The sequence below is a fragment of the Leucopleurus acutus genome, assembly GCF_964270905.1.
Source record: "Leucopleurus acutus genome assembly, chromosome: 2".
NCBI classification, from domain to species: domain Eukaryota; kingdom Metazoa; phylum Chordata; class Mammalia; order Artiodactyla; family Delphinidae; genus Leucopleurus; species Leucopleurus acutus.
In genome coordinates, this window is record NC_139143.1 from 98,790,935 (window position 1) to 98,805,193 (window position 14,259).

Sequence of the window (14,259 nt, forward strand, 5' to 3'; positions counted from 1 at the left end):
GAGCTAGGTCATGGTAATATAAACATAAACAGCATAGAACAGCTTTCTGGTTGTTGGAAGCAGATGGTAAGTGGTTATAATACAATGTAGTATTATACTAGAAGGCTGAAAAAGTACTTTGGAAATCTAGATGATATGATAATCACTATCTTTATCATGCAGACTCAAATAAGATATTATCAAAGGAGTCACATTTTTTAATCTGGTCCTAAATGAGTAACTAGGTAAATTAACAGTTGTAAGTTAGGGGAAACATTTAGAATGAATGGACTACAAAACCGAGGGTTATGGATGAGAAGAATATGCTTGAGAAATGTGAGAAGGTCTGTGTGTCTATAGTGTATGGCTGTGAGTCTTTGGGAAAGAAGAGGCAGGTGAGAGGTAGATACAGCTATAGCTTAATAAACTTTGCATACCATTGCTAGAAGTTTTAACTTTATCCCTGTAGGCAATAGGAACCAGTGGACATATTCAAAGGAGTGAGTGACATATCATATTTTCATTTTTAAAGGTGATTCTGGGAATAGTATGGAAGATGGCCTTAAATAGGCAGAGAAAGTAGGAGATGGAATAATTAAGAAGTTCATTGTCACAATTTAGTTAGGAGATATTGAGGGCTTGAATTAGGTAGTGAGAAGAGAGAACGGAACTTGCATTTTAGAGGAGGTATTTTTAAGGTTGAATCAATAGAAATTGGTCACAGTGTCAGGGAAGGAGAAATTGGAACAGATGAGAGGTTAAGAGAGAATGAATATGTAGGAAGGTTTCAGGGAGAGGGAAAAATTCATCATGACTCTTGAGTTTCTCGGCTGGAAGATGGGGTGAATGGTGATGGATTGAAATCAGAATTTGATTAGAATCAGATATGTTGCTTCAGGGTTTCATACATAGCAGCTCCATTGCTGTCATCTATTGAAAATCAGCCCTCGACACAAGGGTTTCTATTTTTTACAAAAAGAATCAAGTATGTTAGGAAAGGTATGGAGTTGAGTTTTGCATGTGCTGCATTTGAGATGCCTGAGGAATGGTTGGAATGCAGATCTGCAGGATGAAGAGGATGCCTAGGCTGAGCCGAGCTGTGTAGTCCTTATCTTGGCTCCCACATGGAACCAGGTGACAAGAGGGGGCAATTGGAGGAGAACATGTAGTTATAAGGAGACTTAAGAGGATCAACATGCCTCGCTCTATACATATTTGATTGACTGATTAATTGTATTAATAATGGGCCCTATATGAAGCAAAAGAAATGGAATCTATGAGATTCCACTCACGTTCTCATAAGTAGACTGTAGTATATCAAAGCAGGTTATGAAAATGGAATCCTTTCTGTATAGCTGCATGACCAAGCAAGTGAGCTGACTTATATTGGATCTTCAGTTCTCATCTGCAGGCAACTCAACCCCATAATTGGTCTTGCTATGTCCACTCTTGCTGCACTGCAAGGAATTCTCTACATAGTAGCCCCAGAGATTTTTTTTTTTTTGTCAACTAAATGTGAGGTCAATCCCTATGTAAGATCAGCTCTTTCCTTGGCCCTGCCAACCTCTCTTACACATCTCCTACATTGCCCCTCTTCACCCACCATGCTCCAGCTAAAGGGCTCTTCTTTCTGTTCCTGCTTCACGGCCTATGTATATGGTAGGTGCTCAATAAATATGAAGTGAATGAATGGCTCTACCTTATAGGTTTATTATGAGAAGTAAATGTGAAAAAATATATGAAGAGTCAATTAATGTGCCTGGTACATTAGAGGTGTGCAATAAACTCTACTTTTGATCATTTTTGTCCTTGTGTTACCGAATCTATAAACCTGATGTTTCTTTATCCTCTTCTCCTTCAACCTGCCTTTCTAGCTCTTCCCATCTAGCCAACTTACTGTGTTTGACTTTTGCATCTCCATGTGTATTGATGTCTCTCTTCTCTTTAGTTGGTGCTTCATATGACTTCTTCTAATTCCCTGGGCTTTTTGCATATGTGTCCTCTCCTGAGTAACCCCATTTCTTATTGTGCTTAAATCATTATATATGGATTCCTGGTCCCAAGGACACTGAACATACAACAACCTTCCTGCAATGAAATTCCCAGGAGAATGGGGACCCTCTAGAAATTCCCAAGACTATCAAGGGACTCTTCACCACTCATAAAGCATTATCCTGATCACATCATTATTAATGTGGATTTGGAATCAGCAATTTATAAATTAGAGCCAAGACTTACTGAATACCAACTCTGGGCTAGGCAAAGTCCTAAGCACTTTATATAAATTACCTTCCTTTACAAGTTTGATTTTATTAGTATTCCTGTTTTATACTTACTAACCTGCCCAAGGTCACCCTGCTAGTGATTTGCAAGTTAGGATTTAAGCCCAGGTGGTCTAATTTCAGATTCTTGCCCTCAACTATGCTTTTATATTCTATAATGTCTCAATAGCAGTTGCAGGGTCATAGAGTTAACTTTTATTCTTTAATGTTTGATTTAAAATTTTTAAAATAATATGCAGTTTTAGTTAAAAAAAACAAACAAAAACTTCCAACAGTTCCTTTCTATCATTCTACCCTACTACTTCAGGTCTCACTTAACTTACGGCAACTACTGTTAACAATATTTTCTGAGTTTTTGTCTTTATGTAAGATTTTTCTTTTTAACCTCTTAGTGTCATCTTCCTCTCAGCTTTTGTCTTCTGAAAAATCAGCTTATTCCTAGTTAGTTGGTGAAAGTGTTAAATACAAATGATGATACACACACACACACACACACACACACACACACACACACACGCACAACTTGGGTTGAGAAAGAGGTGTTCTACCTATGTCCCAGGCAGACTTCTAAGATTAATTAAATTCTTACCTATTTGGTATCTATTTACTTGAGTTCCTGCCTGAAGGAGACCCACATTTATTCTAAAACTCCAGGGTGATGAATTCTTCAAGTTCCCGGGACCGAAGCTGCTATTTGACAATTCTTCTATGACTATCACCTTGACGCTCAGAGGGAAATGGACAATGGCCCTTCCCGTCTGGCTGTATGGAGTCAAGAATCAAATGTTTTCTAAACAATGTGAAGAGAGTTTTGTTTCTAGATCATTATCTTTTCCCACCTTTTCCCTTCCTGCAGCAGAACTCTACTTCTTCATCAGTGACAAAAAAAAATGCCTCTATGGAAACGGCCGTGCTTTTCAGCATGCAGTGGAACATTTTCCTAAAAAGTGAGGTCACCAGAAGCACAGAGCAGAGAAATCCCAGATGGCACTAATATTTGATTTCATTTTGAGCTCGCTCATATTCAGCAGATGGATTGGAAGGCTGACCTTGCTGACACTTCTGCAACACTGCCTGCTACTCCAATTGCCTTTGTGAATGTTTTTTCATAAGGCTTCTCCTGGTACCTCAGAGATTGATGCCTGGTCGCCCGCCTGTGTTATGCTTCATTATGCCAATGTGGTTGAGAGTTGCTGTGTTCTATAAAAGGGGAAATCCTAGCTCATCAGTATCTCAAACTTTTCCTACAGTCTCACAAATTGCTTGTAACATCTCAGAGAACATCATCTTCGCTTTCTAGGTGTACCTCTGATCTGTATTCGTTTTTAAGTTATCCTTTCCTAATTTTTCTGCTTTCTTTGGTGACATGGACAAATTAAGAATAATATAAAAAAATCCTCTAGAAATGACTAAACTTAACAGTTTCCAACATGCCTATTAGACACGAAAATCTAATTATATGAAGGTGAATATTGTTGAATTCCTCCTTGCAGTATAGCTTTGGTGGCTAAGAGCACAGACCTGGGTTGGAGTTCCCAGCTCTGCCATTTCCTTTACTTTAATGTAAGCCTCCGTTTCCCTGTTCGTAAACTAGTGATATTATTAATGCCTACCAGTTAGGATTGGTGTGAAGGTTAAGTGAGATATAATGAACAAATCATATTTTTATCACAGTATCGGCACAGAGTAAATACACGGTGAATGTCATTGTGCAGTATACTTAGTATTCTTTTGCATATGTGTATAATATAAATGATAAAATAATTTTGCTTAGTTTTTGGATTGCAAGGCAAGTGGACTGTTTGTTAGGGAGGAAGTTGTTAATGATCAGACTGAGGCTTTGTTTCAATACTTTTTATAAAATTGTATTCACTTTTACAGATCATTACATAATCCACATACCTGTTTGGACAGGGACCCTGTGGAAATGCAGCACACCCTCTTCCCCTCCCTCCCACCCCCTGCAGCTCATTTCTGTTTCAGTGATGTGGCTAGAGAAAAGAAATGATCACACAGTGTGAATATCCTGACAGGTTGACCTACATGGCCATTCTGTAAAGTTCCCTGCTGAGGAGGATTAGGTTGCTTCAATCTTTACAAGTTGCTGGTTCTCATACAACCAGATTTTGGTGCATATTTTAAAGCAAAGCATACTTTGGCTTAGAAAACACTGCCTATTTAATAGCCTATTTGACTGAATCACCTCTCTACCCAATGTAATGTTGATGAATTAGACTGCGGTTTTGTTGTGAAACTTTCTTGAGGATGTTACTTTTTTCCCTTTGTATAGGTCCAACATAAGGCCAGACTATGCAGACTCCAATTTCCATGAGTTCAAGATGCACACCTTCAACCGGGTTACATCCTGCAAAGTCTGCCAGATGCTCCTGAGGTAAGTTTGTGTGATCCTGGTTTTCAGTTTAAAGGAACTGGTATAATTGCCAAATGTTTCAGACTTTGCTAAGGTCCCAGCAAAATGTTCTCAAGTGGGGATATTGCCTTACGAGTTTGGATCCATCAGGTCCTTCCTTGGCCTTGTGCCTGGACAGTTCCTTCAGAACCCAGGAAGGTCCTCTCCCTCCGCTGAAGGGAACTGCATAGCACTGTGTTCTCTTGTTTTGCTTTCTGGCAGTAATGATTTCCTATAGGCAGAATTTGGCACCTTTTAACCTATCACCCTCTAATTTTACCTTGCAGGGGAACATTTTATCAAGGCTATTTATGTGTTAAGTGTGGTGCAAGAGCACACAAAGAATGTTTGGGAAGAGTAGACAATTGCGGCAGAGTTAATTCTGCTGGTAAGTCATGTTTATTGTTGTGATTTTGCTTTTAATGAGAACGTAAAACTTCCTAAACACAATTAAGGCTTAATTTACTCATAATATGTTTATTATAACACATCGCCTTTTGAAACTATCGTTTATGAGCACAATTAGGAAATTGTTGGAAATTCTTGTGACTTTTCTACATACCTGGGAGGCTGAGGGCTTCAAGAGGGACTTGGAAGGTTCCGTATCACCCATTTCATTCACCCCTAACCCCGAAATTTTAACAACACTGTACAAATACAGCCAAAACACACAAATGGAGGTGTACAAACAAAGCAAAACAAAATGGTTCTTTAATTCTGTCTTTGGTTTTTGAATTTCTCCTTTTTTTCTCTTAAATATTCATCTCCGAAATGCTAATGCTGCCAGGGGTAAACATTACACAGACTAATTCATGAATTAATGAATTGAATACATTGTCATTTTACAGCATTTAACAAAGAGCACGTATCCTTTGGAGGTTGTGTAAATATTTTCCCCTTGGTTTTTAAAAATAATGCTCCGTGATTGTGACCTGAGCCAGTTTCTAAAACTGTTGGCAATTATGCATTCAGTAGCCTTTTGCCTCTGTCTGCTCCTCTTGGGCTCTCTTCCTTCTCTTTCTTTTCTGGCCTCTTTATTCTTTCTCTTTCTTCTTCTTTCTCTTTGTCCTTTTCCCCTGAGTTGCTCTGTGTTTTATCAATAAGACCTTTCAAAATCAGTAAAACTTTTTGAAAAGAAGAAAGGGATCTTTAACAGCTTGAGTTCAGAAGGTAGCCACGTCAACCTTTGATTTTCCCAAAGGGAAAGGTGGACATTGAATTATTTTGGATAATACGAAGAAGAGTGAAACAGAGGATAATAGCTCATTTCAGAGCTGAGTTCAGAAAATAGGCAATCGTACAAAAGGTGTGAATCCTATTAGAGGACTGAGATCACAGCACATTCCTCTCACTCGGCTCCTTCTGTAGATGTGTTTTCAGGGCCCCACGAGCCATTGTCGATGCCAGGCATGGGCAGTGCAAGGAGAGAGAGCCCGACATTAGTTGAGCACCTGCACTGTGCCTGCCCTGCCTGGGCCTCTGCCGGGCCTTTCCTAGAGGGACTCATTCAGTCCTCAAAAGAGCCCTTCCCAGTTTCCGATGGAGGTCACGGTGCTTATGCAACTTGCTCAAGGGCTGTTAGGTAAAGGAGACAAGATTAGCACCTACTCATGTTTCTCAAGGTCTGCAACAATCTACAAAGGTATAAAATATAAAAGAAATATTACATATATTTATTATTATTATTTAATCGCCTACCTGAAACAATTTATCACTTAAATTTCTGTGGTTCCACCTTTATGTGTTCTGTCCTTTAATCTCTTTGAGGACAATTAACATGTTACTTGCTCACAGTAGGTGGATGGATTTTTATAAACCCCCATAGCACTGTCTTATGAGTTTCAGTCTCTGAGGAGTATAAAGTGACCCCATAGTTGGCAGGGTTCTTTCAGTCTAAAGGGAATAGTGTAGGAGAGTGGTTGTGAGTCAAGCAGAGATGATTGAAAATCTGGCTCTGCTCTTAGCTAGCTGCATGAGCTTGGGGAAAATATGTAAACATTTCATTTATTCATCTGAAAAATGGAACTTAGAAGATTATTGTGAGGATCATATGAATTAATGTTTATGCCTAGCAAAGTGCCTGGACACAATCAAAATTCAATATTTTCATCCAAGGTGTTATGATGAGAAGCCGGTTTTTGAAAGGAATGGGTTTTAATCTGCATTTTGGTTGTTTTTGTGATGTGGAGCAAATGTGTATAGAGAAACTAGTGAGCACCAAACTTTGAAGTGATAGACAAGAATGACATTAAAAGGACTTAAAATTTTTACGTTACACACAAGTCAGTAGGAAACAGTTGGGAATTCCTGGTCTAGCCAGATACGAGAGTGGTATATTCCCAGTGTCTGTTCCAGAGTCATTGGTTCAGTGTCTTCTTCCGGTGCATGAGTTGCTCTATGGAAGGAGACAGCATGAGAAGGCATTAAAGCCTATCAGCTCTGGAGTCTTGGTCGGGTTGGAATGAGGCTCCACAATTTTCTAGCTGGGTGACTTTGGTCCACAGTTACTTAACTTTTTTTTTTCTTTCAATCTTTTGGCTGTGCTGCATGGCATGCGGGATCTTAGTTGCCCGACCAGAGATTGAACCTGTGTCCCCTGCATTGGCAGCACAGAGTCTTAACCACTGGACGACCAGAGAAGTCCCCCACTTACTTAACTTTTTAAAGGCTTAGGTTCTGCTCTTATAAATTAGGGATAATAATAGTACCTAGCTTTCAAAAGTGTTTTGTGTTTTTGAATAAATCTGTAGTACCAGGTACTGCTCTAAGTACTTTACCACCGTTAGCTCATTTAGTCCTAGAACAATTTTGTAAAGTTGGTATTATTGCTGTTTTATCTTAGCAATGATGAGAAATTGAGGCACAGAGAAATAAGTAACATGTCTGAGTTGCTTAATCAGTAGACCTAAAATTCAAATCCAGACAAGCCAGCTCCTGAGTTCGTTCTGAACCCCTGGGTTGGCGACCAGTCCTGTGAACTAGCTGTGATGTTACATGCCAGATGTGTCAAATGCATAGTACCTAACCCAAGTACATAATCAAGTGCTTGGCTTTCTCCGTGAAAGAGAGAGAAATTCTAATCTGTGTTTGTTTGTTTTTTTAAAAGCAAAAAACACTTTAAATTTAATTAAGTTAGTAACTACCAAACGTCTTTAGGTTTAAATGTTCGGATGTGCTGCAAGAAATTCAGGTATCTCTGGGGACCATGCCTGTCCTTTCCCCATGGAATGTCTAATAGCTGGAAGTAATTTAGACACCTTAAGCTCCAGGGCCTCTTATTTTAAGATGAGGAAACTGAGTCAGAAAGAGTATGAAAATAAGAATAACAGTTAGTGCTTTGCAGATTATAGATAATGCTTACTTATACTCGTTCATCAAATGGTAGGATTGTTCTCTAAGCTCTTATTTAATTCATTATAAAGCAAGAAATAGTTTTTTTAAACCTCTGGCTAAATTTGCTTCTTGGAGTTTTGAAGGTAATTCCCTTGCTCTCTTGATTCTTTCTCTGCTTTGCATCCTTAGTTGTCCTCCATTCTCCTTATGTTTTGCACAGCTGTGTCCTCATTCTCATCCTCTCTCCTCTTTCTGTCCTTTCCTGCTCAAGATTTTTAAGAGACTGATAGCATTGAATGCTCGTAGTTAGTTAATTAGTGTTATGAAGGAGGCTCCCCTTTTTTGCCTTTGGATTAAGATTTGATGGGTAGCCCTTAGAAATAAAGGGATCTATCCTCAGAGCGAAGAGGAACTTCCATTACAGCTCTATCAGTAGCCTTCTGTCCCTCACTTCCAAAAAGATACTCTCTGAAAGTTGGAAGTCATGATACCCTCTCCTCAACATCACCCCTTCCTGCTCTGATGTAGGTAGTGATCATGCGTAGAGTGTGAGTTTCAGCTTGGTGGGTCTGTTATGAATGTGGTAAAATAGGTAGTATTTTGAGGACATGGACAAGCTAGACTTTATGGGCTGTTACCTATCCTATAGAGAATCCCAATTCCCAATATTGGTTTAAGTTTTGCACCGTTCTTTATTTCAACATCCAAGAGTAATTGCTTGCAGGAGTTCAGCAAGGTAACTTTCCATGAGTGATATGACTGGAGAAAAACGGGTGTAAGGAAGGAGGGCAGGAGGAAGGACATGATATATCAGAGGCTAGAGATATAGGTTACTTGAATGGGACTTTTGTATGCAGGAGAGAACTTGAGAGAGAACTTGACTTTGGGGAAAATCATCCCAACAGCCAAATTTAAAGCAAGTGAATAATACTGGTTTAAGGCAAACTTAAATTCGTATAGAATCCAGGTTCCCCCACAAAATGAAATCATCGGTGATTTGAGATGACTGACCCCACCTTTACAGAGCTTTATGGCTTCGTTGGTTAACACAGTCTATATTCTCAACAGACAAAAAGAGATTCCAGTTGGCTCAGTGTGAGTCAAAAGTCCACTTGTGGTCCAGAAAGCCACGGCTACCAGGAATGGCTAAGTAGTTATAAACGTTGGATAGTTGGGGTGGAAGACAGTTCCAAAAAGTGGAGCATTTTCATTCAACATTGGACAGGTTTATAGATAAGGGAGCAGTCAGTTGGCAAAGAGGTACTAGTTGTACAAAATGACACAGTAACCCAGGAGCTAAATGAAGGCTAAAGAATCTTCCACTCCACCTTGTAATTGTCATTTCCACTGGTCATCACATTGCAGGCCTTACCCTACTTGACCTTTCTTGATCATCTGGCACAATTAACCATCCACCACATCCCCCAGGTCATCCTTTGTATGTCTGATTAATTTTTCGGGCATTAGCTATAACCTACAACCCAGATAGATAAGACTCCATTTCCACTTAAGGCTTTTCTCCTGAACTTTGGATTCCAAATTTCCATTTTCTTCTCGTGTATCCATTCGCAGGTGTCCTGCAGTGACCTCAAATTTCACATATGTAAAGCAAACCTCATTAGTCATCACCACCAACTTCCTCCTATTCCTTGTCTTAGTTAAAAGTCTACCATTCATACACTCACCCAAACCTGGCTGTCAGCCTTGACTTACCGGCCTCCTTCATCTTCATTCACTTACCTACTCTTCTTAGTGCTCCTCCTAAGTCTCCCTAGGAGAGAGATACCATATCCACTGATATGGTATTGCTACAGATTAAACAAAAGCTCATTGTCTCTTGTTTGGACAGCTACAAACTCCCTGCTGTTAATTTTACTTCCACTGTGCAATTTGCAACACGATCTTTATTAAAATCAAGTCTGATGTGTCACTTATTTGTTCACTGTACCTTCCATTCCTCACAGAATAATGTTCAAACTTCAATTAGATGGTGAGCCTCTCACTGATAAGAATCATGCTGAACTGATGTTCTGACCTCTGGAAAGCCATGATGGATAGATGAGTGAGTGGACAGACCGACAAATAGAGTAATGAGTAGAACTGTGGTGTACCAGGATTTCTGGGTCCTGAAAATCACTGTAGTCTTAGAAGCAGAAGCAGGAGGCTGTGGGGGATTGGACAGTTTCTGGTTCTACCCTTGTAGAGACTAGAGCTCGAGTGGTTGTGGGATAAGTGGAATAAAAACCTGATCTGAATCCCTGGCTGATACTTTAAGAACGAAAGATAGAAAACTGAGTAGACCTTTGCATTCCTTTCTAGTATTTATTCAAGTTAAGGTTCATGCCCTGAGCATTGATCATCAGGCCTTTGACAAGGGACACTTGGGTTAGGTTAATAAGTAGCAAGAAAATGAACTGGCTCATGGAACACCTAATGACAAAAATGCCTCTATTTCTGGAGAAATCTACTCCCTTTCCATTCAGTCCCATTGTTAGAATTCTTGCATGGCTCTTGGTGTTTCTCCTCCCTGAAATATGCTCCCTTTTCTCCCTCCAGTTCCAATATCTACCCTTCTTTTACTTCCTCTCCAAGCTCTTTGTCAATCATTTAACCTTATCCTGTCCACCCAGTAGTCATCTGAATTAAATTGTTCTCTGATTAGTTTGTGTGTAGGTTTTATGTCTTTGCCAAGGTTAGGCTGTGTTGTGGTAACTAAAAAACCCAAAACCCCAGTGGCTTTAACACATACAAGTTTAATTTTCACACATGCCCTGTTTGCTTTGGATTCTTCCCTTCTAAGTAATGGCTTGGGGATCCAAGCTAGTTCCATCTTGTGACTATGAATTCAACACATGGCTCCTGGGCTTGCTGCTCTTAAGACCTATGGACTGGAAGTGAGCAAATCCATTTTCTAACATCAGAAGTTCATTGGTTAAAACTGGTCACATGGCCTCAACTTAATTATATAAGGGGAGCTGGACAAGTAATGGAACCCATGGACTGTTTGGGGAACACTACTGTCTCTGCCACTTTTTTATTTTATTTTTTTAAGAGTTTTGCACTGTGAATAACCATCCTCTAATCACCTTTTTTTGGTTTTAATGGAAGTTTGTAACATTTTATTTTATTTTATTTTTTTGGCCATGCTGCATGGCTTGTGGGATCTTAGTTCCCTGACCAGTGATCAAACCCGGACCCTCAGCAGTGAAAGTGAGGTGTCCTAACCACTGGACCACCAAGGAATTCCATCTGCCACTTTTTATTTCCTCTTGCAGAGTATGTGCTCCTTCTCTGTAGGGAATGTGTTTCTCATCTTTTGTATCTATCCCTTAGTACCAAGTCCAAAGTCAAGGTGCTTAATCTCAAGTTGTTACTCCTTTTTCCTAAATAGGAATATTTCAACCCAAATACAATCCTTGATAGTGTTGAATGTGGTAAAAATACTAACCATTAAGCATTTGAAATAGCTCTTCTTTTTTGTGGAAGTTACATCTTCTTTGGATGTTGTCTCCCCTGGGTTCAGAAACCTTTTATATTTCATGATCTATATCCCTGAAATTTGTCCAGTCTTCATTCATCCTCAAAATAATAATTACTTGGTAAAAATGCAGTTCATTTCTGAATGAAGAAATTCATTCTTATTAATATTTGACTCTGACAGATTATTAACTCAAGTACATTTCAAGTGTTATAAAAGGTCCTTTAAGGTTTTTTTATATATATATTTATAAGACAAACTATGCAACTTGGACACAAACTTGAAGGTTTGGTGATTAGTTTATGTCTTAACATTTGAGGATTTGCGTGGATATAAAGAGCAGGCAATTCCACTCTCTTTTTTGCTGAGCTTGAGTTGACTTCTTCACATTCCCCATGGCAACCTCAGCGATCAACATGTACACGGACTCTGAAGTGTGCTGCCAAAACTTTCCAACCTTAATAATGCATAGTTATGAACTCCATTATGTGACACTTTCTCAGCCAGTCACTGCAAAGATAATATAATTCTAGAGTGGCATTTCTTTCTCCCAGTACACCACCATGAAGGTCTAGTCCTAGACTATAACCTTTGGGGGCATTTGTGGTTTTTCCCTGCTGTAATATATGGCTAAACTCCCCTTGGCCCCTTCTTACCTTGACGATCAATATTATAGCTTGCTTTGCATGCTCTCATTTTAAACAAAGAAAGTAACATTGGAAGGCAAATATTGCTGGAGCAGATGACTTCGGTTTATTGCATCTTTTCCTTTAGTGGGAGTGCAAGGCTCAGCTGCTCTAATATTTAATAGAAGCAGATCCCCATTTACTTATCTGTTTAATCGTTATTTTATCTAGGCCAGCTGCTGCTCCTAGGTGCTGCAGCCACTCCTAATTGGAAGGAAGTTGCCTTGGTATCCTAATGGTTTAAACCTGCAAGATTGTTATCCAGGACCTGCACCCCAAATTGGCATCTGAAATGGCTCTTTTATAAATAGTATTGCAGTATTTTATCATAAGAGATGAACTTTTAGAATATAATTTTATTTCATCCTTCTACCATTAGGCATTTTATCACATGACTTTTACATAAACTGAAGCTTGATCATTGATTTCATAACCAAAAAATAACTTTGGTTCTATTTAACATTATTTAAAGCCTTTTATATAAATTAGTTATCTTTTTTAACTCATCAAGACAATTTTTTACTCAAGGGTAGTTATTATTCCTTCCATTTAATTATTTGGGTCAGTTTAATGATATATTAATAATTATTAAAGTGAACTGAAAACTATTATATGGTTGAATTCCTGTTAGAGCTCCTGAAAAGATTTGAAATCAAAGCCTCTTTCCAAGTATTAGTTTTTTGGGGTTTTTTTCTCCAAAATATTGCTGTAGATCTGAGTGGTGAACACAGCATTGTGCAACTTCCTCCAAAACTTGATCAGCCCAACTGTCTTTTAGTTTTAATGTTTCATAAAAATAGCATATTAGCCATGATGACAAAAAACCTTCAAAAGCTTTCCTGGTAATTACTTTTCTGTGGCCCCTTTTAAGACAAATGATCTGAATGGGCATCGATTTGTTTAGTCTTAAGAAATAGAACTTCAGACAAGAGACAAAGCAGATTGTGTGATAATGTATGCATCGAGAGTCGCTTGTATTGGAAAACAAATATAATAGGACTGAAGTTTATGTATAAAACATTAATGAGGGCTTCCCTGGTGGCACAGTGGTTGAGAGTCCGCCTGCCGATGCAGGGGACACAGGTTCGTGCCCCGGTCCGGGAAGATCCCACATGCCGCGGAGCGGCTAGGCCCGTGAGCCATGGCCGCTGAGCCTGCGCGTCCGGAACCTGTGCTCCGCAGCGGGAGAAGCCACAGCAGTGAGAGGCCCGCGTACCGCAAAAAAAAAAAATTAATTAATTAATGATATGATATGAGTCTAAAGTCTCAGTGAAAATCATTTGTCTTACACAAATATGCCTACTGACCCTATGCCGGCATTGAAGATAGAGTTCTGCTCAGACTCCAAGCACCTCAGTAACAGCACTTCTCTGAAGTACATTGAACCAGCTGGGACTTGATGAAAGAAGGCAAGGTGTAAATACCTTGAGGGCCTGTGAGTCACCACCTAGAAAGGTTCTTGAAAGGGTAAGAACATTTTATAGTTTGATCAATAGGAGCCTGAAAAATCGGCTGCAGGGTAGAGACAAGTTGAGGATTAAAAACTTTTGGAAACTTGAAGAATTGAATTACTATCCTAAGGAAGTTCCCAGGAGAAAAAGAGACAGAAAAGAGAGAGAGACCTTTTCATCAGATCTCAACCAGCAAGCTTTCTATTTGGTCAGAATTCAGCCAAACTAAATTTGACAGTCATCAGCCCTTATTATTCTAGTCCCGATGCAGCACTGTGACGCACGAAGGGTTTTTTAGAGATCCAAGTGCCCACCAGTGTAGTTTTGGGCGTATATCAAGAGGAAATGAAGGATGGTGTTGTAGACTTCAAAATCAGAGCAACTTTTCCATAGAATACTTCATCAGAAGAGGATGTTATTCTATTTTCCCAGCCAAAACGGAATTTTACTTTGAAAATGTATGAAACAGTGTTGCAGTTGGGTTTTCTGCTCTCTCATCACTGTTTCACGAAAGTTTTAAGTTGTTGCGTCAATATGGTTATCAGAATTTAGATTGTGTTTGAAACGGGGACAATCAATCTGATGGTACGGCCCCTGGAACAAGTACAAAAGTATAAATAAAGGAGCCTGGCTAAAAATT

The 14,259-nt window shown here is 39.2% G+C and overlaps 1 protein-coding gene across 2 annotated transcripts in view; it reads left to right on the forward strand.

The window, feature by feature from the left end:
* The window catches only part of VAV3 (vav guanine nucleotide exchange factor 3), a gene marked incomplete at its 5' end in the record, with an annotated part of 392,829 nt that overhangs the window by 240,515 nt on the left and 138,055 nt on the right, over positions 1-14,259 (forward strand). For both annotated transcript variants that reach the window (XM_082833520.1, XM_082833521.1), the window contains 2 exons: positions 4,552-4,653; positions 4,959-5,059. In XM_082833520.1, the coding sequence (XP_082689646.1) occupies positions 4,552-4,653; positions 4,959-5,059 (203 nt within the window). The remainder of the gene's footprint in view (positions 1-4,551; positions 4,654-4,958; positions 5,060-14,259) is intronic.